The sequence below is a fragment of the Phoca vitulina genome, unplaced genomic scaffold (assembly GCF_004348235.1).
Source record: "Phoca vitulina isolate PV1807 unplaced genomic scaffold, GSC_HSeal_1.0 scaffold9, whole genome shotgun sequence".
In the NCBI taxonomy this organism is placed as follows: Eukaryota; Metazoa; Chordata; class Mammalia; order Carnivora; family Phocidae; genus Phoca; species Phoca vitulina.
In genome coordinates, this window is record NW_022589712.1 from 58,869,739 (window position 1) to 58,894,148 (window position 24,410).

Sequence of the window (24,410 nt, forward strand, 5' to 3'; positions counted from 1 at the left end):
TTAGGCTACTGCCTTATTTCAGAATTATCACATACTTCTCCGTGGCCCAGTAAACTACCCCTTTGACAAAGGCTTCCCTCATTTTCTCAGTGGAAAATAGCCTTTCTCCCTCAGATTTATATATTTTTTATTTATAACTTTTGTCACTTGCTATCTTTTGTTGTCTTTTTTTTTATTATGTTATGTTAATCACCATACATTACATCATTAGTTTTTGATGTAGTGTTCCATGATTCATTGTTTGCATATAACACCCAGTGCTCCATGCAGAACGTGCCCTCCTTAATACCCATCACCTGGCTAACCAATCCCCCCACCCCCCTCCCCTCTAGAACCCTCAGTTTGTTTCTCAGAGTCCATAGTCTCTCATGGTTCGTCTCCCCCTCCGATTTCCCCCGCTTCGTTTTTCCCTTCCTGCTAGCTTCTTCTTTTTTTTTTTCAACATATAATGTATTATTTGTTGTCTTTTTTAATACACTGTATTCTAACTGCAAAAGACAACACATGTTTCTAATTGATAGTGTAAATAGTTACTGGAGTTTTTATTATAAGTGCTCATGTTCCATTTTTTTAATTTAGAAAGTATAAAAACATGGATTCACTTAACACTGTGCTGAGAGAAAATTTATGATCCATATATAATATATATGTATTATATATAAATATATATAATAAGATATATATATGTTTTAAAAGAAAGCATGAATAATCTAAATATCCATCTCAAAAATTTGGGGAAAAATTAACAAATTGAACTCAAAAGAGAAGAGAAGAAAGATAAGAGCAAAAATCAAAGATCTGAAACCAAATATACATTAGAAAAACATCAAAAAGTCAAAAGTTGGTTTTTGAAAAGAATGAAATCGATAAACCTTTAAGTCTGATCAAAAATACAGAAAGAAAGAATGAACAAAATAATATTAGCAATGAAAAGATCACAGGCATTAAAAAGATACTATGAAAAACATTATGCAAGTAATTTTAAAATTTAGATCAAATGGTAAAATTCATCAAAAAACTTATCAAACTGAGGGTTGCTGGAGTGGTGGGGGGTAGGAGGGATGGGGTGGCTGGGTGATAGACATTGGGGAGAGTATGTGCTATGGTGAGCACTGTGATTTGTGTAAGACTGATGAGTCACAGACCTGTACCTCTAAAACAAATAATACATTTTATGTTTAAAAAAAAAAAAAGAAGAAGGTAGTGGGAAGGAAAATGAAGGGGGGGGAAATCGGAGGGGGAGACGAACCATGAGAGACTATGGACTCTGAGAAACAAACTGAGGGTTTTAGAGGGGAGGGTGTGGGGGGATGGGTCAGCCCAGTGGTGGCTATTAAGGAGAGCACGTATTGCATGGAGCACGGGGTGTTATACGCAATGAATCATGGAACACTACATCAAAAACTAATGATGTAATGTATGGTGACTAACATAATAAAATAAAATTAATTAAAAAATAAATAAATAAAATGAAAAAAACTTATCAAACTGACATAAAAGAAATAGAAAATCTAAATGATCTCTTATTTATCAAAGCAGTTGAATCTAAAAGTTAAAATCTTGCCATAAAGAAATCTTCGGACTCAGATGCTTTACTAGTGAATTCTTCATAACATTAAGGGTGAGGTAACATCAGTCTGAAATGAACTTTTCTTAATAGTAGAGAAGATAAGACTATTTGCCTACTTATTTATAAGATCAGAGTAACCATGATACCAAAACCTGATAAGAAATTTACCAAAAAGGAACATTAACAAACCTGTAACTTTCATGAATATAAATATAGAAATCCTAAACAAAACATTAGTAAATCAAATTATGTATAATTTATTTTATAAATGTGAAGTTGATTTATTATTTGAAAATAAATTACTACAAATTACTATAATTTACTACATTAGCAGGAAAAGATAGAAAATCATACGATTATTTCATAGATTTAAAAAAAAGTATTTGAAAAAATTCCACACCAATTTATAATAAAAACTCTTAGCAAACAGGAATATAAGGAAATGTCCTTAATCTGATAAAGAGTAAATCTACTGCAAACATCATAAGTAATAATGAAATAGTGAAAAGTTTTCCCTTTGAGATAGGGAATGATACAGGAATATTGTTCTCCCCATTTCCAGTAAGCATTGTACTAGAAGCCCAAGCCACTGCAATAAGGTAAGGAACAGAAGTAAGTCAGAATATTCTTTTGAACAATGGTAGTGACTAAGCAGCACAAAAGGAGGGCTTCTGGGGAACTGGAAATACTTGATCTTAGTGTTGGTTACACAGATGTGTTCACATTGCGAAAATTACTTGAGTTGTACATGTATGATTTATGTAATTTTCTATATGTATATTTCAGTAGTTAACTAAAAATTTTAATTTTGTACCTTACTATGACTATTATTAATACTTACCTATCATGGAGTATTCCATAGTGTACATATTAACTTCTCTATTAATGGGCCTTTCGAGAGTTTCCTAATTTTTTTCTTACGGATAATGTTGCAGTGAAGTAATTTGCTTCCCTACCCTCATCTATAAATGTTTCTCTGGCAGGTGATAGTGAAAAGTGAAATTGCTGCATCATAGAGATCATTCAAATAGATATTGCCAAGTTGCCCTCCCAATTGAGTATACAGATTTATACTCTACTACTGATGAATTGAGAGTAATATAGAAACTTGTGTTGTTACTTTTTTAATCATATAATTTATTACCATTTTCTCATGTTCTTAAACATCCTTTGCAAAACCTATTTTTAATACCAGTGTATTAATAGTCCCACATATCATAATTTATTTAGGTTTTCTTTTGTTGGACACTGCTTCCCCTTTTTTTTTGCATTTTACATAAGAAACTAAAATGAACATTATGTTATGCTAGTCTTTCAACACATCTGATCATCTTTGAATACTCTGCAACACCTAGCACAATTATGTTTCATATCACTAGGAACTTAATACTCACTGAATAAATGAAAGGAATATATATCTTTACTCTCTCATAACTGTCATCCCTTTCCTGCCAACTCTCCTTTCATCAGCCTCAATACTATTCCAGTACCCCATAAGTATACTTTTCCCTACTTTCTAAGTCTTCTGTTGCCCACTCTTACCTTTCTCCTTTTGGCTCTCATCTTCTCCTGAAAGTTACTAGCCCCATTCCGTCAGCCTGCAATATGAGATAAAGTGTGTTTCATTTAATGTTCATGTATGTTTCCCATGTCTTGTTCACTATATAGCTTATTGGGAGTGCTCTCTGACCATTTAAATGCAGAGATTGCTGGTGGTACAATTACATCTAAGCAAGATGCAATGGATTATATTACCTGGACCTACTTTTTCCGACGTCTTATCATGAACCCCAGGTAAGTGCAGGGCAGCTATATATCATTCTGTTTCACACTGAACGAAATTATGTTTGAAAGTAATAATCCCTAAATTTCAGTACATAACAAAAAAGTCAGAACTTTGGGCATTCTAGGTATATGAATTTTCCCAGAGAATCACATGATTATCTCTGATATCACAATATATTATGATATATTTGAAAATGAATAATGGTATGCATTTATTGCTTAGCTTATTTTCATTAACTTAGGATATCCTTGAGGAGTTTGCTCTGTAGTAAGAGAGACAGGACACCTGAATTCATTAAGAAATGTGCTAAACTAGATGGTAGTTACTGCCTTAGGTGCAGTTGGAATTCAGAGAAGAGTGAGGCTTGTGCAGTTATAGAGGGAAGACTTTGTCAGGCTTCTGTAATGGTTAATAAGAACCCTGCAGGAGGAAATAAAATTAGGGGAGTTGTGGTGGAGTGTCTTTTATTTTCAGGCAGTATAGGTAGATCTTCTTCATTGAGCACCTATTTTTCAAATGTTATGTAGATTTTGAGGGTAAAAATTAGCGTACATTATCCCCTATCTTCAATGGCTGATCTTTTAATGTGGGAAAAAGACTTATAAATGATTACAATGTAAATCATAAGTGCTCTAATAGAACTGTATTAAGCCTATGAGAGTAAAATCTTCAGAGAGGTGATACTTCAATTTTGAATCTGGAACAGGAGTAGAAAAGGTAAGAGGCACAAAAATACTATATGGAGGGGGGAGGGGAAAGATGGCGGAGGAGTAGGGGACCCTATTTCAACTGGTCCCCGGAATTGAGCTGGATATCTACCAGAATACTCTGAGCACCCACGAAACCAGCCTGAGATGTAGGAAGATCTGGATCTCTACAAACAGAATATCACAGGCAGTTGGTTTTGAGGTACGAAGCGGAGAGCCGTGATTCTGCAGGCAGATATCGGAGGATAAACAGCAATGGGAGGGTGCCTGGACCTGGGGATCCTACACCGCCGGTGAGTGACAGCCTCGCGCGCTGCGGACGGGGCACAGACTCACAGACCGGTAGCGCCGGGAAAGGACTTTAGGGCAGCCACCCGGGTGGAAAACCAGACCGGCGGGGTCGTGCGCACGCGAACTGCAGCCCCCCGGACAGAAACCCGGAGCGACGATCACGCGCACGCTAACTGCAGCCCCCGCCCCCCCCCCCCCCCCCCCCCCCCCCCCCCCACCCCCGCCAGAGGGAAACCAGAGCGACGGTCGCGCGCACACGAACTGCAGCCCACCCGGGATAGAAACCGGAGCGACGGTCACGCGCACGCGAACTGCAGCCTCCCAGACGGAAACCCGGTGCGCTGGGGTTGTGCCGGTGAACAGCAACCCCCAGGGGTGGAAACCCCGAGCGCCAGAGTCGCGCGCACGCGAATTGGGAGCAGCTGGCGGTTTTAGAAGCACAAAGGGCAGAGACGTGCCCCGACCTGGAGGCAGGAGTGAGAGCGCTGCGGAGGGGCGCACAACCCAGGACGCTGCAGTTTATAGCAGCACGGATAGAAACGGAGACGGTGTGGCCTGGAGAGCTCACTGAAGAACAGACTGAGGTCTCTCTGCTCTGAGGCAGAGGATTGGAAACAGTCTCTTCTGCTCTGACTGGGGGAAGAGACGCAGAAAGCCGCAAGGGAAAGCCGCCAGAGAACAAAAGCCCCAAAGACTGATTCCCACTGAGCCCATCCCCCGCCACAGGGGCGCAGGGAAACTCCACCCAAACAGGGTTGCCTGAGTAACAGCGCGGCAGGCCCCTCCCCCAGAAGACAGGCTGGGAAAACAAGAGGCCAGCAACACTAAGGTCCCAAGAAAACAGGTGCATCTTGCTTGGGTTCTGGTCAATAATTTGGACTCTATACATTCCCTCAAACACCCATCAACAGAATGACTAGGAGGAGGAACCCCAAATCAGAAAAGACTCAGAGATTATGACTTACGCTGCAGATTTACAAATAGATGCAGATATAACCAAGATGTCGGAGATGGAATTCAGGCTAGCAATTGTGAAGACAATGGCTAGAATGGAGAAATCAATTAATGGCAACATAGAGTCTCTAAGGGCAGAAATAAATGGAGAATTGGCAGAACTTAAAAATGCTATCAATGAGATCCAATCCGAATTAGATAATCTAACAGCTAGGGTAACTGAGACAGAAGAGAGAATAAGCGATCTGGACGACAATATAATAGATAAAAAGGGAAAAGAGGAGGCCAGGGAAAAACAACTCAGAATCCATGAAAATAGAATCAGAGAAATAAGTGACACCATGAGGCGTTCCAATGTCAGAATCATTGGAATCCCGGAGGGAGTGGAGAGAGAGAGAGGGCTAGAAGATGTATTTGAGCAAATCGTAGCTGAGAACTTCCCTAATCTGGGGAATGAAACAAACATTTGAGTCCTAGAGGCAGAGAGGACCCCTCCTAAGATCAAGGAAAACAGGCCAACACCCCGGCATGTAATAGTAAAACTTGCAAATCTTAGAACCAAGGAAACCATCTTAAGGGCAGTTAGGGGGAAGAGATTCCTTACGTACAGAGGGAGGAACATCAGAATAACGTCAGACCTATCCACAGAGACCTGGCAAGCCAGAAAGGCCTGGCAAGACATATTCAGAGTACTAAATGAGAAGAACATGCAGCCAAGAATACTTTATCTGGCAAGGCTTTCATTTAGAATGGATGGAGAGATGCAGAGCTTCCACGACCGGCAGAAGTTGAAAGAATATGTGACCACTAAGCCGGCCCTGCAAGAAATATTAAGGGGGGTTCTATAAAAGGAGAAAGACCCCAAGAGTGATCTACAACAGAAATTTACAGGGACAATCTATAAAAACAACGTCTTCACAGGCAACATGATGACAATTAATTCATATCTTTCAATAATCACTCTCAACGTGAATGGCCTAAACGCTCCCATAAAACGGCACAGGGTTGCAGATTAGATAAAAAGACAGGACCCATCCATATGCTATCTACAAGAGACTCATTTTGAACCTAAAGATACATCCAGACTGAAAGTGAAGGGATGGAGATCCATCTTCCATGCCAGCGGACCTCAAAAGAAAGCTGGGATAGCAATTCTTATATCAGACAAATTAGATTTTAAACTAAAGTCTGTAATTAGAGACACAGAAGGACACTATATCATTCTTAAAGGGTCTATCCAACAAGAAGATCTAACAATTGTAAATATCTATGCCCCCAACATGGGAGCAGCCATCTACATAAGCCAACTGTTAACCAAAATAAAGAGTCATATTGATAACAATACGTTAATTGTAGGAGACCTCAATAGTCCACTCTCAGCAATGGACAGATCATCTAAGCAGAAAATCAACAAGGAAACAAGAGCTTTGAATGATACATTGGACCAGATGGACCTCATAGATATTTACAGAACATTCCACCCTGAAACAACAGAATACTCATTCTTCTGGAGCGCACATGGAACTTTCTCCAGAATAGACCATATATTGGGTCACAAATCAGGTCTCAGCCGATACCAAAAGATTGAGATTATTCCCTGCATATTCTCAGACCACACTGCTCTAAAACTGGAACTCAATCACAAGAAAAAATTTGGCAGAAATTCAAACACTTGGAAGCTAAAGACCACTCTGCTCAAGAATGTTTGGGTCAACCAAGAAATCAAAGAAGAACTTAAACAATTCATGGAAATCAATGAGAACAAAAACACATCGGTCCAAAACCTATGGGATACTGCAAAGGCGGTCCTAAGGGGGAAATACATGGCCATCCAAGCCTCACTCAAAAAAATAGAAAAATCCCAAATTCACCAACTAACTCTACACCTTAAAGAACTAGAGAAAAAGCAACAAACGACGCCTAAGCCATGCATTAGAAGAGAAATAATTAAAATTAGAACAGAAATCAATGAACTAGAAACCAGAAACACAGTAGATCAGATCAATGAAACTAGAACTTGGTTCTTTGAAAGAATTAATAAGATTGATAAACCACTGGCCAGACTTATCCAAAAGAAGAGAGAAAGGACCCAAATTAATAAAATTATGAATGAAAGGGGAGAGATCACGACTAACACCAAGGAAATAGAAACAATTATTAGAAATTATTATCAACAACTATATGCCAATAAACTGAGCAATCTGGATGAAATGGAGGCCTTCCTGGAAATCTATAAGCTGCCAAGACTGAAACAGGAAGAAATGGACAACCTGAATAGGCCAATGACCAGTAACGAGATTGAAGCAGTGATCAAAAACCTCCCCAAAAACAAGAGTCCAGGGCCTGATGGATTCCCTGGGGAATTCTACCAAACATTCAAAGAAGAAATAATACCTATTCTACTGAAGCTGTTTCAAAAAATAGAAACAGAAGGAAAACTTCCAAACTCATTCTATGAGGCCAGCATTACCTTAATCCCCAAACCAGGCAAAGACCCCATCAAAAAGGAGAATTTCAGACCGATATCCCTGATGAATACGGATTCCAAAATCCTCAACAAAATCCTAGCTAATAGGATCCAACAATGCATTAAAAGGATCATCCACCACGACCAAGTGGGATTTATCCCCAGGATGCAAGGGTGGTTCAACATTCGCAAATCAATCAATGTGATAGAACACATTAATAAGAGGAGGGAGAAGAACCATATGGTCCTCTCAATTGATGCAGAAAAACCATTTGACAAAATACAACATCCTTTCCTGATTAAAACTCTCCAGAGTATAGGGATAGAGGGAACATTCCTCAAGCTCATAAAATCCATCTATGAAAAACCCACAGTGAATATCATCCTCAATGGGGAAAAGCTGAGAGCCTTTCCCTTAAGATCAGGAACACGTCAAGGATGCCCACTCTCACCACTGTTGTTCAACATAGTACTAGAAGTCCTAGCAACAGCAATCAGACAACAAAAAGAAATAAAAGGTATTCAAATTGGCAAAGAAGAAGTCAAACTCTCTCTTTTTGCAGACGACATGATACTTTATGTGGAAAACCCAAAAGACTCCACCCCCAAATCACTAGAACTCATCCAGCAATTCAGTAATGTGGCAGGATACAAAATCAATGCACAGAAATCGGTTGCTTTCTTATACACTAACAACGCAACTGTTGAAAGAGAAATTAAAGAAACGATTCCATTTACAATAGCACCAAAAACCATAAGATACCTCGGAATAAACCTAACCAAAGAGGTAAAGGATCTATACTCTAGGAACTACAGAACACTCATGAAAGAAATTGAAGAAAACACAAAAAGATGGAAAAATATTCCATGCTCAGGGATCGGAAGAATAAACATTGTTAAAATGTCTATGCTACCCAGAGCAATCTATACCTTCAATGCCATCCCGATCAAAATTCCAATGACATTTTTCAAAGTGCTGGAACAAACAATCCTAAAATTTGTATGGAATCAGGAAAGACCCCAAATCGCCAAGGAGATGTTGAAAAAGAAAAACAAGCTGGGGGCATCACGTTGCCCGATTTCAAGCTCTATTACAAAGCTGTGATCACCAAGACAGCATGGTACTGGCACAAAAACAGACATACAGACCAATGGAACAGAATAGAGGACCCAGATATGGACCCTCAACCCTATGGTCAAATAATCTTTGACAAAACAGGAAAAAACATGCAATGGAAAAAAGTCTCTTCAATAAATGGTGCTGGGAAAATTGGACAGCCACATGCAGAAGAATGAAACTCGACCATTCTCTAACACCATTCACAAAGATAAACTCAAAGTGGATGAAAGACCTCAATGTGAGACAGGAATCCATCAAAATCCTAGAGGAGAACATAGGCAGTAACCTCTTTGACATCGGCCACAGCAACTTCTTTCAAGATACATCTCCAAAAACTAGTGAAACAAAAGCAAAAATGAACTTTTGGGACTTCATCAAGATAAAAAGCTTCTGCACAGCAAAGGAAACAGTCAACAAAACAAAGAGGCAACCCACAGAATGGGAGAAGATATTTGCAAATGACACCACAGATAAAGCACTGATATCCAAAATCTATAAAGAACTTCTCAAACTCAACACCCAAAAAACAAATAATCAAGTCAAAAAGTGGGCAGAAGAGATGAACAGACACTTCTCTGAAGAAGACATACAAATGGCTAACAGACACATGAAAAAATGTTCATCATTAGCCATCAGGGAAATCCAAATCAAAACCACACTTAGATACCACCTTATACCAGTTAGAATGGCCAAAATGGACAGGGAAAGAAACCACACATGTTGGAGAGGTTGTGGAGAAAGGGGAACCCTCTTACACTGTTGGTGGGAATGCAAGTTGGTACAGCCACTTTGGAAAACAGTGTGGAGGTTCCTCAAAAAGTTAAAAATAGAGCTACCCTATGACCCAGCAATTGCACTCCTGGGTATTTACCCCAAAGACACAGATGTAGTGAAAAGAAGGGCCATATGCACCCCAATGTTCATAGCAGCAATGTCCGCAATAGCCAAACTGTGGAAAGAGCCGAGATGCCCTTCAACAGATGAATGGATAAAGAAGATGTGGTCCATATATACAATGGAATATTACTCAGCCATCAGAAAAGATGAATACCCAACTTTTACATCAACATGGATGGGACTGGAGGAGATTATGCTAAGCGAAATAAGTCAAGCAGAGAAAGTCAATTATCATATGGTTTCACTTATTTGTGGAACATGAGGAATAGCATGGAGGACATTAGGAGAAGGAAGGGGAAAATGGGCGGGGGGAATTGGAGGGAGAGATGAACCATGAGAAACTCTGGACCTAAGAAACAAACAGGGTTCTAGAGGGGAGGGGGGAGGGGGATTGGTTAGCCCGGTGATGGGTATTAAGGAGGGTATGTACTGCATGGAGCACTGGGTGTTATACGAAAACAATGGATCGTGGATCACTACATCAAAAACTAATGATGTATTGTATCGTGACTAACATAATATAATAAAATTAAAAACTACAAAAAAAAAAAAATACTATATGGACATAGGCCCTTGTGGCTTGAAAGGCCATTTGTAGAGTGCCAAGAAGTTTGATGTAGCCAGAGCTTAAGAGTATGGAGATCAAAAGATTGTCTTGACCAGAAAGTGGGCCACTCACCAGAGAGTCAATAGCCTGTATGTCATGCTAAGGAGTTTCCATCTGATCCTATTGGCTGTGGTGAGTTTTTAAACATGGTTTAACATCCCCAAATTAGGTTTGGTTTGTTTCAGTCCTGATGACACTATGACACTATGGTCGGGAATGAGCTGGAATGGGAGACATTTAAAGCAGGAAGACCGGTTAGGCAGCTGTTTAATAAGAAAGGTGAATAGGACCTTAACAGTTGCAGAAGGAATAGAAGGAGGGCCAGAGATGGGGGACATTCCTGATAGATTAGGAAATATCAAGGCATTGTAAGGTCTTGAACAGAGAGATCATGATGAAAATGTCATTACCAAATCTTACCTGTTGGTACCTTAAGAAATTTGTTTCATGTTTCATCCAACATTTCCACTCACATAGATCTCAGTTTGAAAATATGGTGACAGTTTTCTGTTTCCTCAGCTCTTAGGGCTTCTGGATTAGATACAAGATATCATTTGGGAACATGACTACGGGATTAGTGAGGTAGCCATCCAGCACTGCAACCATAGCAAATAGATTGCAGGATTAGAATTGTGGAAGGTATACTGGGATAGACTTTACACGTACTCTGGTCCAACCTTCTTGTTTGATACTGAAAAAAGGGAGGTCGGAAACTTAAAGTGACTTGCTCTGCATCCCAGAACTGCTTTGACATAAAACCAGGACTTAACACCATAGGTTTTCTGACTCAACTCTTTTTTTAGAGGAACGAGTGGCTTGGTGTGTAACTGTAGATGTATTTCTTTTTCTTATGTCATAAAAGATAGAGGCGATTAATATTGTGGAAAGAGATTTGAACATGGAGTCAGAACACTAATTCCTGTTTTAGCACTACCCTTTACTGTTTGACCCTGAGTCACTTCACCTCTCAGCTTCCCTTTCTTCATCTGGAAAGTGAGTAATAATAATAATCCTCCCTCACAGGATCATGTTGAGAATCAAATACATGCATTAAAGTATTTCTAAGTTTTGTATTAATTATGAAGAACATAATGTTGATTAGTGAGCTGTTAGTCCTGTACTGCCTTTCAGTTGCTTTCCCGGTCCATACCATCCTAAAGAATCTAGTTTAGAGACTAAGAACCTAATCATTTGTCAGTTTCTCTGATTAGTAAACAAGGAAATAATTCTCTGAGGTCTTTAAACTGGTTCAAACTGAGTTCAAATTTAAATTGAGTTCTTTAGCAAATTAGAGTTCTTTACTAAATCCGCAGATACACTGAACTTTGTGTGTGCATCTACTTTTCTTAAACTTAAAAAAAAAAAAAAACAAATTTTAACTTTGAATTAGAAACAATTTGTGACTTTAAAACAATTACAAAAATAGTACAGACACTGCATAGCCTGCCCCCAGCTTCCCCAGATGTGAGCACCTGACACGACGGGAGCACAATTATCCAAACCAGGAAATTAACATTTATGTCATACTATTAACTAATCCACAGACTTTACTCAGGTTTTGTCAGCTGTCCCACTCATGTCCTTTTCTGTCCAGGATCCAGTTTGGTATCCTGCATTGCATTTAGTTCTGTCTCCTTAATTCACTGTAATGTGTGGCATTTTTTCAGTATTTGTCTACTATAACCTTGACATGTTAGGAGAATACTAGCCAGTTATCTTGTAGAATGTCCTTCGGTTTGGGCCCTACCAAGAGGGAACTGGAACAGACATCACTCCCTGTTGTTCTGGTTGCAAACTACCTTCTATTTAATATTAATGTGGTGAGAAAAATCCACATGCAACTATAATAAACAGTATTAATAAGGACAGAACAAGAAGTGTGGGAGAGGTTAGCCCAGTGAACAAAGATGAAACCTTGAGGGGATGTACTTGGTTTATAACTTAAAGAAATTATATTGCGCCTCTGAGCCTGGGGACTTCTTGGGTATTGACAGTTTAGGGTATCTCCTGCTCATATGATTGTAGTGCATTTAAATAGTGAGTATTCTGCAGTTCACATTGCCTCACCTATTTTTACCTGAGGGCCATCTTTGCTAAGGGGAAATTCTAGCTCTGGGAGTCAAAAGATGCAGTAGCTTAGGGCACTTGGTTATTGTGGCAGCTGCTTTTCTTGCTGCCCCAAATAAAAGCTAGGTTTCCTCTACTACCACCACCAACACCACCAAGGAGACATTAACCCGTACCACCGCTAGGTGAGAGTTTCTCTCACTTTCATGCTTTTGCTGTCACTCTTCTGCCTGCCTGCAGTGCTCTCTCCAGCCCTTATAACCATCCAAGTTCTAACATTCTTAAAAGTCCAGTCATATATTGATAAATGCACTTAAATTAATTTTCAGGAGGTGATGGTCTATATACTCTTGACTATCCTTATCAAAGTTGCTAGTTCTTTTTTAGAGTAGTCACCTGAACATATTTTGAGATACCTAGCTAGGTTGAGACTAAGACTGGTCTTATCCTGAAGTAGAAACCTGTGCCCAAACTGTTGCCATTTGAATTAATCAGTCCAGAATAGGTACAGTATTAAATTTTTTTGAAGGGCTATGATGACATTTTTCACAGAAAGAGAACAAGCAATCCTAAAACTTGTATGGAACCACAAAAGACCTCAAATAGCCCCAGCAAACCTGAGAAAGAAGAACAAAGCTGGAGGCATCACACTTCCTGATTTCAAACTATATTACAAAGGTATAGTAATCAAAACAGTATGGTATTGGCATAAAAACAGACACATAGATCAATGAAACAGAGAGCCCGATAATAAGCCCATACATATATGGTCAATTAATTTACTCAAAGGATCCAAGAGTATATAATGGAGAAAGTATAGTCTCTTTAATAAATGGTATTGGGAAAGCTGGATATTCACATGCAAAAGAATGAAACTGGACCCATATATTTCACCATGCACAAAAGTCAACTCAAAATGTATTAAAGACTTGAAGGTAAGACCTGAAACGGTAAAACTGCTAGAAGACATAGAAGGTAATGTCCTTGACATTGGTCTTAGTGATGAGTTTTTGGATTTTACACCATAAGCAAAGGCAAAAATAAACAAGTGCGACCACATCAAACTAAAATGCTTCTGCTCAGTAAAGGAAACTAGCAAAATGAAGAGGCAACCTACCAACTGGGAGAAAATATGTGCAAATCATATATCTGATTATATATTTATATATATATAAAAATATATAAAGAATTCATACAACTAAATAGAAAAATAACAATCTGATTTAAAAATGGGCTAAGGATCTGAATAGACATTTTTCTAAAGAGGACATACAGATGGCCAATAGGTACATGAAAAGGTGCTCAACATCACTAATCACCAGGGAAATGCAAATCAAAATCATAAGATATCATCTCACACCCTAGAATGGCTAGTATCAGAAAGACAAAAAATAAGTGTGTGAGGATGTGGAGAAAAGGGAACCCTTGTGCACTGTTGGTGAGAATGAAAATTGGTGCAGCCACTGTGGAAAACAGTATGGAGTTTCCTCAAAAAATGAAAAATGGAACTACCACATGATCCATCAATTCCACTGCTGGGTATTTATCCAAAGAATATGAAATCACTGTCTCAAAAAGATATCTGCACTCCCATGTTCATTGCAGTATTATTTACAATAGCAAACACCTAGAAACAACCTGTGTCCATCAGTGGATGAACAGATAAAGACATGATACACACATGCACGCACACACACACTGAAATATTATTCACCAAAAAAAAAAAAAAAAAAAGAAATCCTGCCATTTGCAATAATATGGATGGACCTGGAGGGCATTATGCTAAGTAAGTCAAGCAGAGAAAGATAAATACTGTATGTTGTCACCTGTATGTGGACTCTACCAACAACAGCAAAAACAAAAAACAAAACAAAAAACCTCATAGATACAAAGAACAGATCATGGGTAGGGTGGGCAAAATGGGTGAAGGAGGTCAAAAAGTACAAACTTCTAGTTATAAGATAAATAATCCTGAGAATCTAATGTACAGAATGATTATAGTTAATACTGTGTATATATATTTGAAAGTTGATGAGAGAGTAGATCTTAAAAGTTCTCATCACAAGAAAAAAGTTTCTAACTATGTAAGGTGATTGTTGTTAACTAGACAAATTGTGGTAATCATTTAACAATACAAACATATCAAATAATTATATTGTATAACTAAAACTAATACATTGTTACATGTCAATTATGTCTCAATTAGAAAAAAAAAAAAGCTATGCTCAGCAACTGGAGGTAGTAGCAACATAAGTAATGATTTCTAGTCTCAAAAATCATAGAATTGCCTTAAAATGGTGAGGTAGAAGCATTTAAAAAATTAAATCTATATTCCTTAATTCAGTAAACGTTTATTGAGTGCCTACTATGTGTCAGGTACTATTCTAGGCATTTTGAAGATGTAAATAAAAAACTTTCTGCTTTCATGGCACTCTTATTCTTTTAGCAGAGACAATGAGTTTAAAAGTTATGCTGATACAAATCCGAACTCCAGTGAGATAGCACCTCACACCCGTCAGAATGGCTAAAATTAACAACACAGGTAACAACAGATTTTGGTGAGGATGTGGAGAAAGGGGAACCCTCTTGCACTGTTGGTGGGAATGCAAACTGGTGCAGCCACTCTGGAAAACAGTATGGAGGTTCCGCAAGAAGGTTAAAAATAGAACTAACCCACAATCCAGCAATTGCATTGCAGTGTTACAACATATTTACCCAAAGGATACAAAACTACTGATTTGAAGGGATACATGCACCCTGATGTTTATAGCAGCATTATCAACAGTAGCCAAACTATGGAAAGAACCCAAATGTCCATCAACTGGTGAATGGATAAAGAAGAAATGGTGTATACACACACACACACACACACTGGAAAATTACCCAGCCATCAAAAAGAATGAAATTTTGCCATTTGCAATGACATGAATGGAACTAGAGTATACTATGCTAAACAAAATAAGTCAGAGAAAAACAAATACTATATGATTTCACTCATATGTGGAATTTAAGAAATAAAACAGATGAACATAGGGGAAAAAAGAAAAAAAGAGGGGCAAACCATAAAACAGACTTTTAACCAAAGAGAACAAACTGAGGGTTACTGAAAGAGAGATGGGCGGGGGGGGGGGGGGGGGGGGGGGGAATGGCTTAAATGCATGAAGGGTATTAAGGAGGGCACTTGTAATGAGCACTAGGTATCATATATAAATGATGACTCACTAAAATCTGTACCTGAAACTAATATTACACTGTGTGTTAACCAACTGGAATTTAAATAAAAACTTGAAAAAGAAAAAAAAATGTTAGGTTAGAAAGTTATGAATGCTTTGAAAAAAAGAACATGGTACTGAAGACCAGGAGGCCAAGTGGGTGGAGTGGGAGAATTATAGTATTAAATAGGGAAACAGAGTGGGCCTAATTAAAGGTGCTAAAGAGGGAAATGGGGAGATGTTGGTCAAAAGATACAAATTTCCAGATAAATGCTGTAATTTACAGCATGATGACTATAGTTAATAATACTGTATTGTTAGTTGTTTTTTTTTTTTTAAAGAAGGTGCTGACTTTTGAATAAAGACTTAAAAGGGATGAGAAGTTTGACCACATGAATATCTAGGGAAAACATTTCAGACCAAGAGAACAGGAGAGGTTCAAAGGCATGCATGTCTGGTGTATTCAAGGCATGGAAAGGAGAAGTTGTAGCTGATACAGAGTGAATGAGGGGTAGACAGTAGCAGGAGATGAGATTAGGGATGTGGGGGATTGGTGGTTGTACCAGTCATGTGAGACCTGAGCTGAGACACCATGGGAATGACTTTGACTTTCATTATCAGTGATATAAGAACCATTGTGGGGTTTTGAGTAGAGAAGTGACAGGATCTATTTGTTATATAAGTGTGGTCAATTATAATCTTAAATGTTAAAAATAATTTAAACTAAACTGTTGAAAGACAGAAATTCTCAGATTCAATTATTTTATATCCAGCTAAACATGATTTGTAAGAAACATCAAATCAAAGTGATATAGAAAAGTTGAAAGTTAAGGATTGAAAGAAGATATGAGGGACAGTAGCAAAAGGAAAGCGACAGTTGCAGAATTAAAATCAGAGAAAATGAAATTCAAGGTAAAGAAAAACTAAAAAGAACAAAGAAGAATGGTCCATATAGATAGCAAGCACAATCACTAAATATAGTATCCAAATTTTTAGGTAACTAAAAACATAGCGTCAAAATACAGAAAGCATAAACTGATAGAAATTCAAGATGTTAACTAAATTACAATCATGTTGAGAGACTTGAACACATCTCTTTTGAAAATCAGCATGCCGAAGAGATATAAAAAGTACTTTGTAAAATAGAGGGTTTGATTAACAGTATCTTTGAATATGTGTATGTATCTTTATATTTCTCCTCCCCCAAAAGAATAAGCCTTCTTGTAAATACTCATCAAAATTTATTTATAAAAATATACCATGTACTAGGCCACAAAGAACAACTCAGTGTATTTCAAAACATAGAGATCATAAGACTACATTCCCAGTGTATAATGCTGCAATAATACCAGAAATAAACAAGAAAAAGGATGGCAAAGGCAATCTACCTGCTTGGGATTTAACTATTTTTATTCTAGGGGAAGGTGAAAATTTATTTTAAAGGTAAAGACTAGAGCTATAAAAAAATAAAAGTAATATATAACAAAGTCAGTGAATTTTTCAGTCACAGCACAATTCCAAGGAGTATTCATATCTTTAGAGCATCTACAAGATAGCATGAATGCTTGAAAACAAAATAAGCATTCATCTCTAGGAACTAGATGAATTTAGCAAAACCACACATATAAGAAAGGAATTTATAAAAGTAACAATTGAAATTAATAACTGAGAAACAAAAACGTACGCTAACATTATTTATTATCTATCATACTTGAGTTGTTTTAAGAGCCTAACTCATTTAGTATTATTATGATCCCCATTTTGTAGATGAAGGGACTGAAGCACAGGGAGATTGAGCAACTTGCCCATAATCACACAGCTCCTGAGTGACAGAGGGAGCACTGGAATTTGACTACTCTGGCTCCAGGGGCCACAATCTCCATCCCTAGGCTCATTATCGGGTCCAGAACCCAAATATCCACACTCCCTCTCCACTTCTCCTTCCAGTGCTATGCTGGAAAATATGTTCTTTATGGAAACCATACCATACAAATTTTGAATGTGTGACACTTTTGTTCATTTGATGCAAAAAAAAAAAATATATCAGTTTTAATATCTATACCTTTTATTTATAAAATACTTCTGCTCTAGTGAAGCTCTACAATCAGAATTCTGACTGGCCCTTGATTGTATCTTCTTCTTCTTATTGTCTGTGTTAAAATCACCTGTTCCATAATCTGGAAGCAAAGAAAGGCACAAGAGTTCAGGAAATTGGCAAATTTTTCCTACTTATTTTTAGATCTATTAGAAGTTTCAAGGAAGCTAAAATCTTATATCATGTGTAGTTTTAATTTATCCTTAATACTCCCTATTACTCAGTTTCATAAATTGAGATTTGACTTTTGGTTGGGTGGGAGAGGCATATATACATGCATGTGTGTGTTACAAGGAGAAATTGAGGTTTATTTAAAATAGAAAAGACAAAGACCACTTTCAAAATACAGTCATACATAGATAGTAAATATGACCTAATTCTCCAGCTCCCTTCATTTAGTCATACTACTGGAAGGTACCCCAGCACACCACCACCAAAAGTAGAACTTACGTTGACAAAGATTCTGCCACTGTTCCTGGATTGTTCTCTATGTGTCTGTTTATATTCTCGTGTGTGTGTGTGATATGTATATACATGCAAATATATGCACATGCATACAAAGATACATATTTATATGCATAAATATATATGTAGACACACATTACATTAGTGTGTTCAAATGTATATAAACACATGTACTGGGTGCATCATGAAATATAATATATTCCAAATTGAGTTCTGGATTCAATTTGTATGTTCAATTTTACTCTCTTGTTTTCTCCTGAGAAAGCTTTTAAGCATTTCTGGGACAAAAAATGTTGTGGTAGTTTCAGCTGTCCCTGTAGCCACTTTCATTATTTGTGTCATTATTCCTGCTGTATAATGTGAACATAAAAAAACATGGTTCTGTAACAAATGACTTCCCAGGACTGACAGTTATAGCTGCAGCATTTCAAGACTGATGAAAAATTTCCCAGCAAGATCTCTGGCCAGGTTTACAATAACGAAACAGGAAATGGCTGCCACTATTCACATTAAATCCAGACTGTTTGGTGTAACTTTATCTATGTTTTCGATTACAATAAAATCTCTTTCATTCCCAACCAGCAAAATTTCATCCTTATTAACGGTTGCCAAAAGATAACTTGAGGTTTCATGTGTGGTATTCCTGTTTGTCCTTTGATAAGATCTTTTAAAGATAATTTTTTTTTAAAGTTTTATCTTTTGGATTGTTTAAATTTAATGAACTTTGTAAATTTTTATGGGAGGGAGAGGTTTGTTATGTCTTTTTCCCAATGGACTGCTAATAGAAGTTAGCTTGCCTAGCCCATGTGCTAGATGCTGTCAGGATCAAACTGCCTTTGACTTTCACACCTCCCAGGGGACTAGTAATTGTTGTGTTCAAACAGCCTGTAATTGTGATCCCGCTGGCTTTCTCAGTACGCTTCTGGCTATTAGAATCATTAAACAACTCAGCACCTGTTAACAGCATTGTAAATATTCAACCCTGCTTGTGTGCAGGTTGAGTCCAATATAGAGAAATCTTACAGAGCTCAGCCTCATAAATTAGAGCTTCTGACAAGTCAATTATTGTGAAACTGGGTTTCTCTGTGAAATAAATGAAATAGCATGCTGACAAAAAGGTAGGCTGTCTGTTTATGGCAGAGAAAAGACAATGACTTGATGATCCAATGCAGTGAGCATGAAACTACATTGTATCCTTTATCTGTAATTAAACAGTTGTGTAATATTTCTGTTTTAATAACCAGTAAATTGTAAATTTTGTACTGTGGAGAGTGCAACATGAAAACAGACCTTTTTACTTAGCTGTTGCTTGCTTTTTCTAGTTAGTGAAGTGATTGTTGAAATTAATGATATATAATGTTTTAAGCTAAATGCTTATAATTATTTGGGCTAGAAATTACCCAGTGACTGAAAAGTTCACGCAGTAGAAGCAAAGGCCATATAATGCTAATGAAGATCATGTAAATGTAAACTCCATTATTTATTCACAGAAAACTGTCAGAATATATTACCTCTCAAAATTTTATGTGACCTAGACATAATTTCATTTACATTTAGTTTATTTTACAGTGTCTTATAAATTATATAGTGTAGGTTAATTAGGATTAAGATGTAGGAAATCTTACTTTTATAAGGATTTGGAAATGTTGTAAGTAAACTTAGGTCAAATATTAGCAAAGAATAATAGTATAAATCAGTGAAGTTACATCACAACAAAAATTACGCATTTTAGTGTTTGTGTTGGGTGTATAGAAGACAAGTTTTTTAATGTTTGAGATTTTCCTATTCTTGAATGTAATATTTTATCTAGCATTTTCTATTTTTAAAAGTTACCACTTTCTAAAAATAAATAAATAAAAGTTATCATTTACATATGCCAGGATACCCGAAGTAAACAATTTCAGGATTTTTTTTTTAATTCTAGATTACCCCCAGATTCCATAAAGATAAAAGTATTGATACTGAGTAAATTGAATGTCAATTCAATTACTTAAATTGAATTTTTGCATTTCTTCTCTTAGGCAAGTCAAGTGTGAGAGTGTTGGTGAGCACATTAGAAAAGAAAAAATACCTGGAAGTTTTTTAAGTTATTCTGAAAAATGTGTTGATTTATAGCAAGTTAGAGTATATGTAATGTAGTCATCAAATAATTTGTTGTAATCTCAGAGACATAATTTTAATTGGGTTTTTTTTTTCATTTTTGCAACTTATTTTAAATGTTTAAGAAATGTTTACCCTGACTGTACTTTATCTGAATAAAAGCTACAAATTAGTCTTAAAAGCTTCCCAATAAACTTAGACAAACATTAGAAAGGGTATTAGCCCATCAGAATATACCTTGTAAATACATAAAACAGTGGCTAAAATAAATATTTTAAAAATTTATAATTTTTGAAGGAAAGTTTTTATCATAGATGGTTTTAAATATTATTTGTGAGTATACTAAATTTGTTAAAGTAAAAAATGGTAAAATTGTTATTATTATACTAAATTTGTTAAAGTAAAAAATGTTAAAATTGTTACTCAGTTATATTTATAGGGTAATGGCTTATGGTAATCAGTAGCAGCATCCATGAGATTTTTTTGTTTTAAATTGCCTAGTAAATTTTTAGACAAAAATGGTATTTTAACTTTTTGTTTTTCATGGTAATATTATTTGCATAATGTCTTCCTTCTGTAATTTTAATTGCATAAAAAATTATTTGATTCTTGGTCTAGAAATTCTATTACTTATTCAGTTCCTGGGCACATTTTCACTGCTTTTTTTTTTTCAATTTAGAAATAATTTTATCAACTATATATTAATCCAGACAGCTGAAAATCGTGTTGGAAAATGTATAGATTTAGCAACCCAAAAGAATGTGAAATATAAAATAAACAGTTCTGTTGTAGAAAGTTTGGCTGATAAATTCCATTTGTCGGAAAAAAATGAAAGACAACAAGTATCACTAATAATTTGGAATGGCTTTAGAGATCTCTTTTATGGGGCATTGAATGTCCAGAATTTTTATTTTCACCTTCTACAGCAGAATACATTATTCTAACTAATACTCCTTTTAGTCATTTTTCAGGATAAAGGAAATATTTTCTAATGGTTTCTAATGCTGGATTTTCACTTTATATGCCTAGATAAAAGTTTGTACATTTTGTTTAAATTAACAACAGCACTGGTTTCAATACTTATTTATCTGTTCACTGATAAATATTGCTTTATTTTGGTCTGTGACAAGAACTTTTCCAGGAAAGGCAATAATTTCTCTGCAGATTAAAATGAAAAGTAACTATTTCTCTTTTGTGAAAATTAAAATCATCAGCATATAATTATGATTTACAGTTATTTTCCCAAGTAAATAGTCTGTTATTAATCCTTATTCAGTGGAGGCTCTCATATTGGTATATCTAGCCATTTGTGCAAACTTCTCTTTCTATTGAAAGTATATCATGCCATCATTTAAGTCCTACTTTGTGTATTTTTAAATAAATTATGACAGTATGCTGACCCCAAATCTTTCCCTTTGAAGAAAGAAAAAAAAAGTCACCATACTTGGCCAGTTATGGTTTCCTTTAGGCCTCTCGCATTTGAGATTGTTAACACTTTCTTCCCAGACCAAGAATATCCCCTTCCTAGTGCTGTACAGAAGTACAGCCTCTGTGCTGGGGGCTCAGTGATGAGTCTGTCCTGAGGGCACTTTACACTCCTGTTGCTTGATTTGGATGGAGATAGGACATGCAATTCTCTACGCTGACCGGAGTATAGGATTCACCACCAGAAATTAGAGATCTGCCATGACGTGGGGGCATTCTGTCACCCTTTGAAGCCGTTCCCAGGCACAGATTCCTGGCGATCTTAGATATTTGGCAAGACACTTCTGGACTGAGAGGGAGGATCCTTCAGGTGAATTGCATGTCCTTCAGCCTTTTACTCGGAAAATATACAGAGCTGAACCTGTGTGTTTTTTGTATATAGAAGCTTAGTTCAAATGCTTCATTGTTAGCTTGATGTCCCTTCCAATATTTAGGGTGACATGTAGTTATTAAGCATTTAGAGAACAATAAATGACTAAATTTCCTGAAAGAATTCATCTGCTACCCAAATCAATAGTTCTTTGAGTTTTATAAAGTTACTGAGGATGGGTTTTTATATATAAAAGGGAATTATATATTTATATATAATATGCTTCTGTTTCTAAATCTAGTGTATACATTTAGTTTGCTGTAGATGTATAAAGTGAAGTCATGCCAGTTTTAACACTGGAAAGTTAGTATCTTTTTAATGTGATGCTGAATTTTATCTGCTTATCTTACATAGTTTTAATGTATTCTCATTGTTCGTGTCCGCAAATCTTAGTATGGGAATTTTGATCTGTACGATGAAACTGGCAGTTGGCAGTTGTTTTACTTCTTTGATTTGTCATAAGTGTAGTTGTTCTTTGAAATTCTGAAAAAAAAATAGAATGATAAAAAATTGAAATGCTAATTTTAGTAGAAACTATCTTGAAACAAATAATGACCTTGCTTCTTTTCCAGCTACTACAATTTGAGTGATGTGAGCCATGATTCTGTGAACAAATTTCTGTCTAGTCTGGTTGAGAAGTCTCTGGTTGAATTGGAACATTCCTACTGTATTGAAATTGGAGAGGTATGACTCAGTCATATACATTCCAAGTGCAAAGACTGTCCAGCTTTTTAACAGTAGGGCTTTTGTTCTAATGATAACCAAAAATGTTAACAAAATTGTTGCAATAGCAAACTGCAGTAAGAACGATTAATTTTATGAATGTGTGTGCTTCTATTGTACTTTTTATTTGTAATTTTATCTTTCTTTTTGAAATAGGATAATCGGAGCATAGAACCTCTGACATACGGCCGAATTGCTTCTTACTACTATTTAAAGCACCAAACAGTTAAAATGTTCAAAGAGCGTTTGAAACCTGAATGTGGTACCGAAGAATTGCTTTCAATTTTGAGTGTGAGTTTCATGATATTATTGCATTGCTTTTTAATATAAAGAGATTATATCTTCTGTATTTCATACCTTCTCTTTTAATTTGGGTCTTAAATTGCTGCCAGCCAGTGCCTCTAGAAATTCAGGAAACTGTTTATAAAATCTTTTCCTCTGTCAAACAAGATCACTACAGAGCAACATATTTGGACCAAGTTTCCCTACATACTATATTATCCAAACTTGGGTACTTCTGAGAATGGAATGGGTCACTATTAATATTTAAGCCAGGATAATAAGTATAAACTGGGCTATCCTCAGCAGCCAGATGATCACCCTATCCTTCAATATAATAACTTCTATGAATTATAATTGACAACTTTTCTTACTGCTTCTTTTGGGTCTTTCTTGTTGAACCTATGATGTTCCTGAAGTTTCTTTACATAAGGACACACAATTATGATCTCTTAGAATTAACTAATGCCAAAAAAGCTGTTCAACTCCCTCCGCTGTCCCCCTTCCAAAATAAAAATACAACCAGATTTAGCACATGGTGTAAAAAAAAAAAAAAAAAAAAAAACTATACTGTGTTTGGTTTTGTTTTTTGGCCAAGAAGCTAAGAACTAAATTTTATATTGAAGCTAAAATTACTATTAGGAGTATTTTCTCCATTTTCCTTTCAGCATACTATATATGCATTTTGTCTTTGTTGAGTTTAAATATAATTTCCCACAGAACTTTGTTAGCACATTAGTCAAGATGTATATTATAAATGAAAACTATATATTATCTTACCCCTCAGGTACATTGATATTATTTTAAAGAGTTAAGAACCATTGGACTGTATAATGTCTTTAAGGTCCTTCTCTCATATAATCACTGATTCTGAGGTAGTTCACTTACTTATTAGCTTTTTTCTTACCTTCTTTGCTTATCATTCTCAATTGGCTTCAATATCCCATTCACAGTTTCCAATTTTTCAGTGTTTTCCCTTTGAGAAGCTGGTTTGTAGATTTTGTGTGAACATAGGGCCAAGTACATTGTAGTGAGTCAGAAAATAATTTATTAATGAATTGATGGATGGATGGATCCTGTATTCATCAGTTCTCTGTTATTTGCTCTATAGAAAAGAATAGAGAATTCAAGTATATGAGGCAGCTATCAAAAAAAATTTTATGAAATTAAAAATTTGTTTCTGAAGTAAGAGTATGAAAAAATAGGAATTGTTTT

At 36.3% G+C, this 24,410-nt stretch overlaps 1 protein-coding gene across 1 annotated transcript in view; it reads left to right on the forward strand.

Moving 5' to 3' along the window:
- The window catches only part of ASCC3 (activating signal cointegrator 1 complex subunit 3), a 366,263-nt gene that overhangs the window by 260,554 nt on the left and 81,299 nt on the right, over positions 1 to 24,410 (forward strand). Inside the window, exons 34-36 of the mRNA XM_032408161.1 lie at positions 3,239 to 3,364; positions 22,766 to 22,877; positions 23,073 to 23,207. Of these exons, the coding sequence (XP_032264052.1) occupies positions 3,239 to 3,364; positions 22,766 to 22,877; positions 23,073 to 23,207 (373 nt within the window). The remainder of the gene's footprint in view (positions 1 to 3,238; positions 3,365 to 22,765; positions 22,878 to 23,072; positions 23,208 to 24,410) is intronic.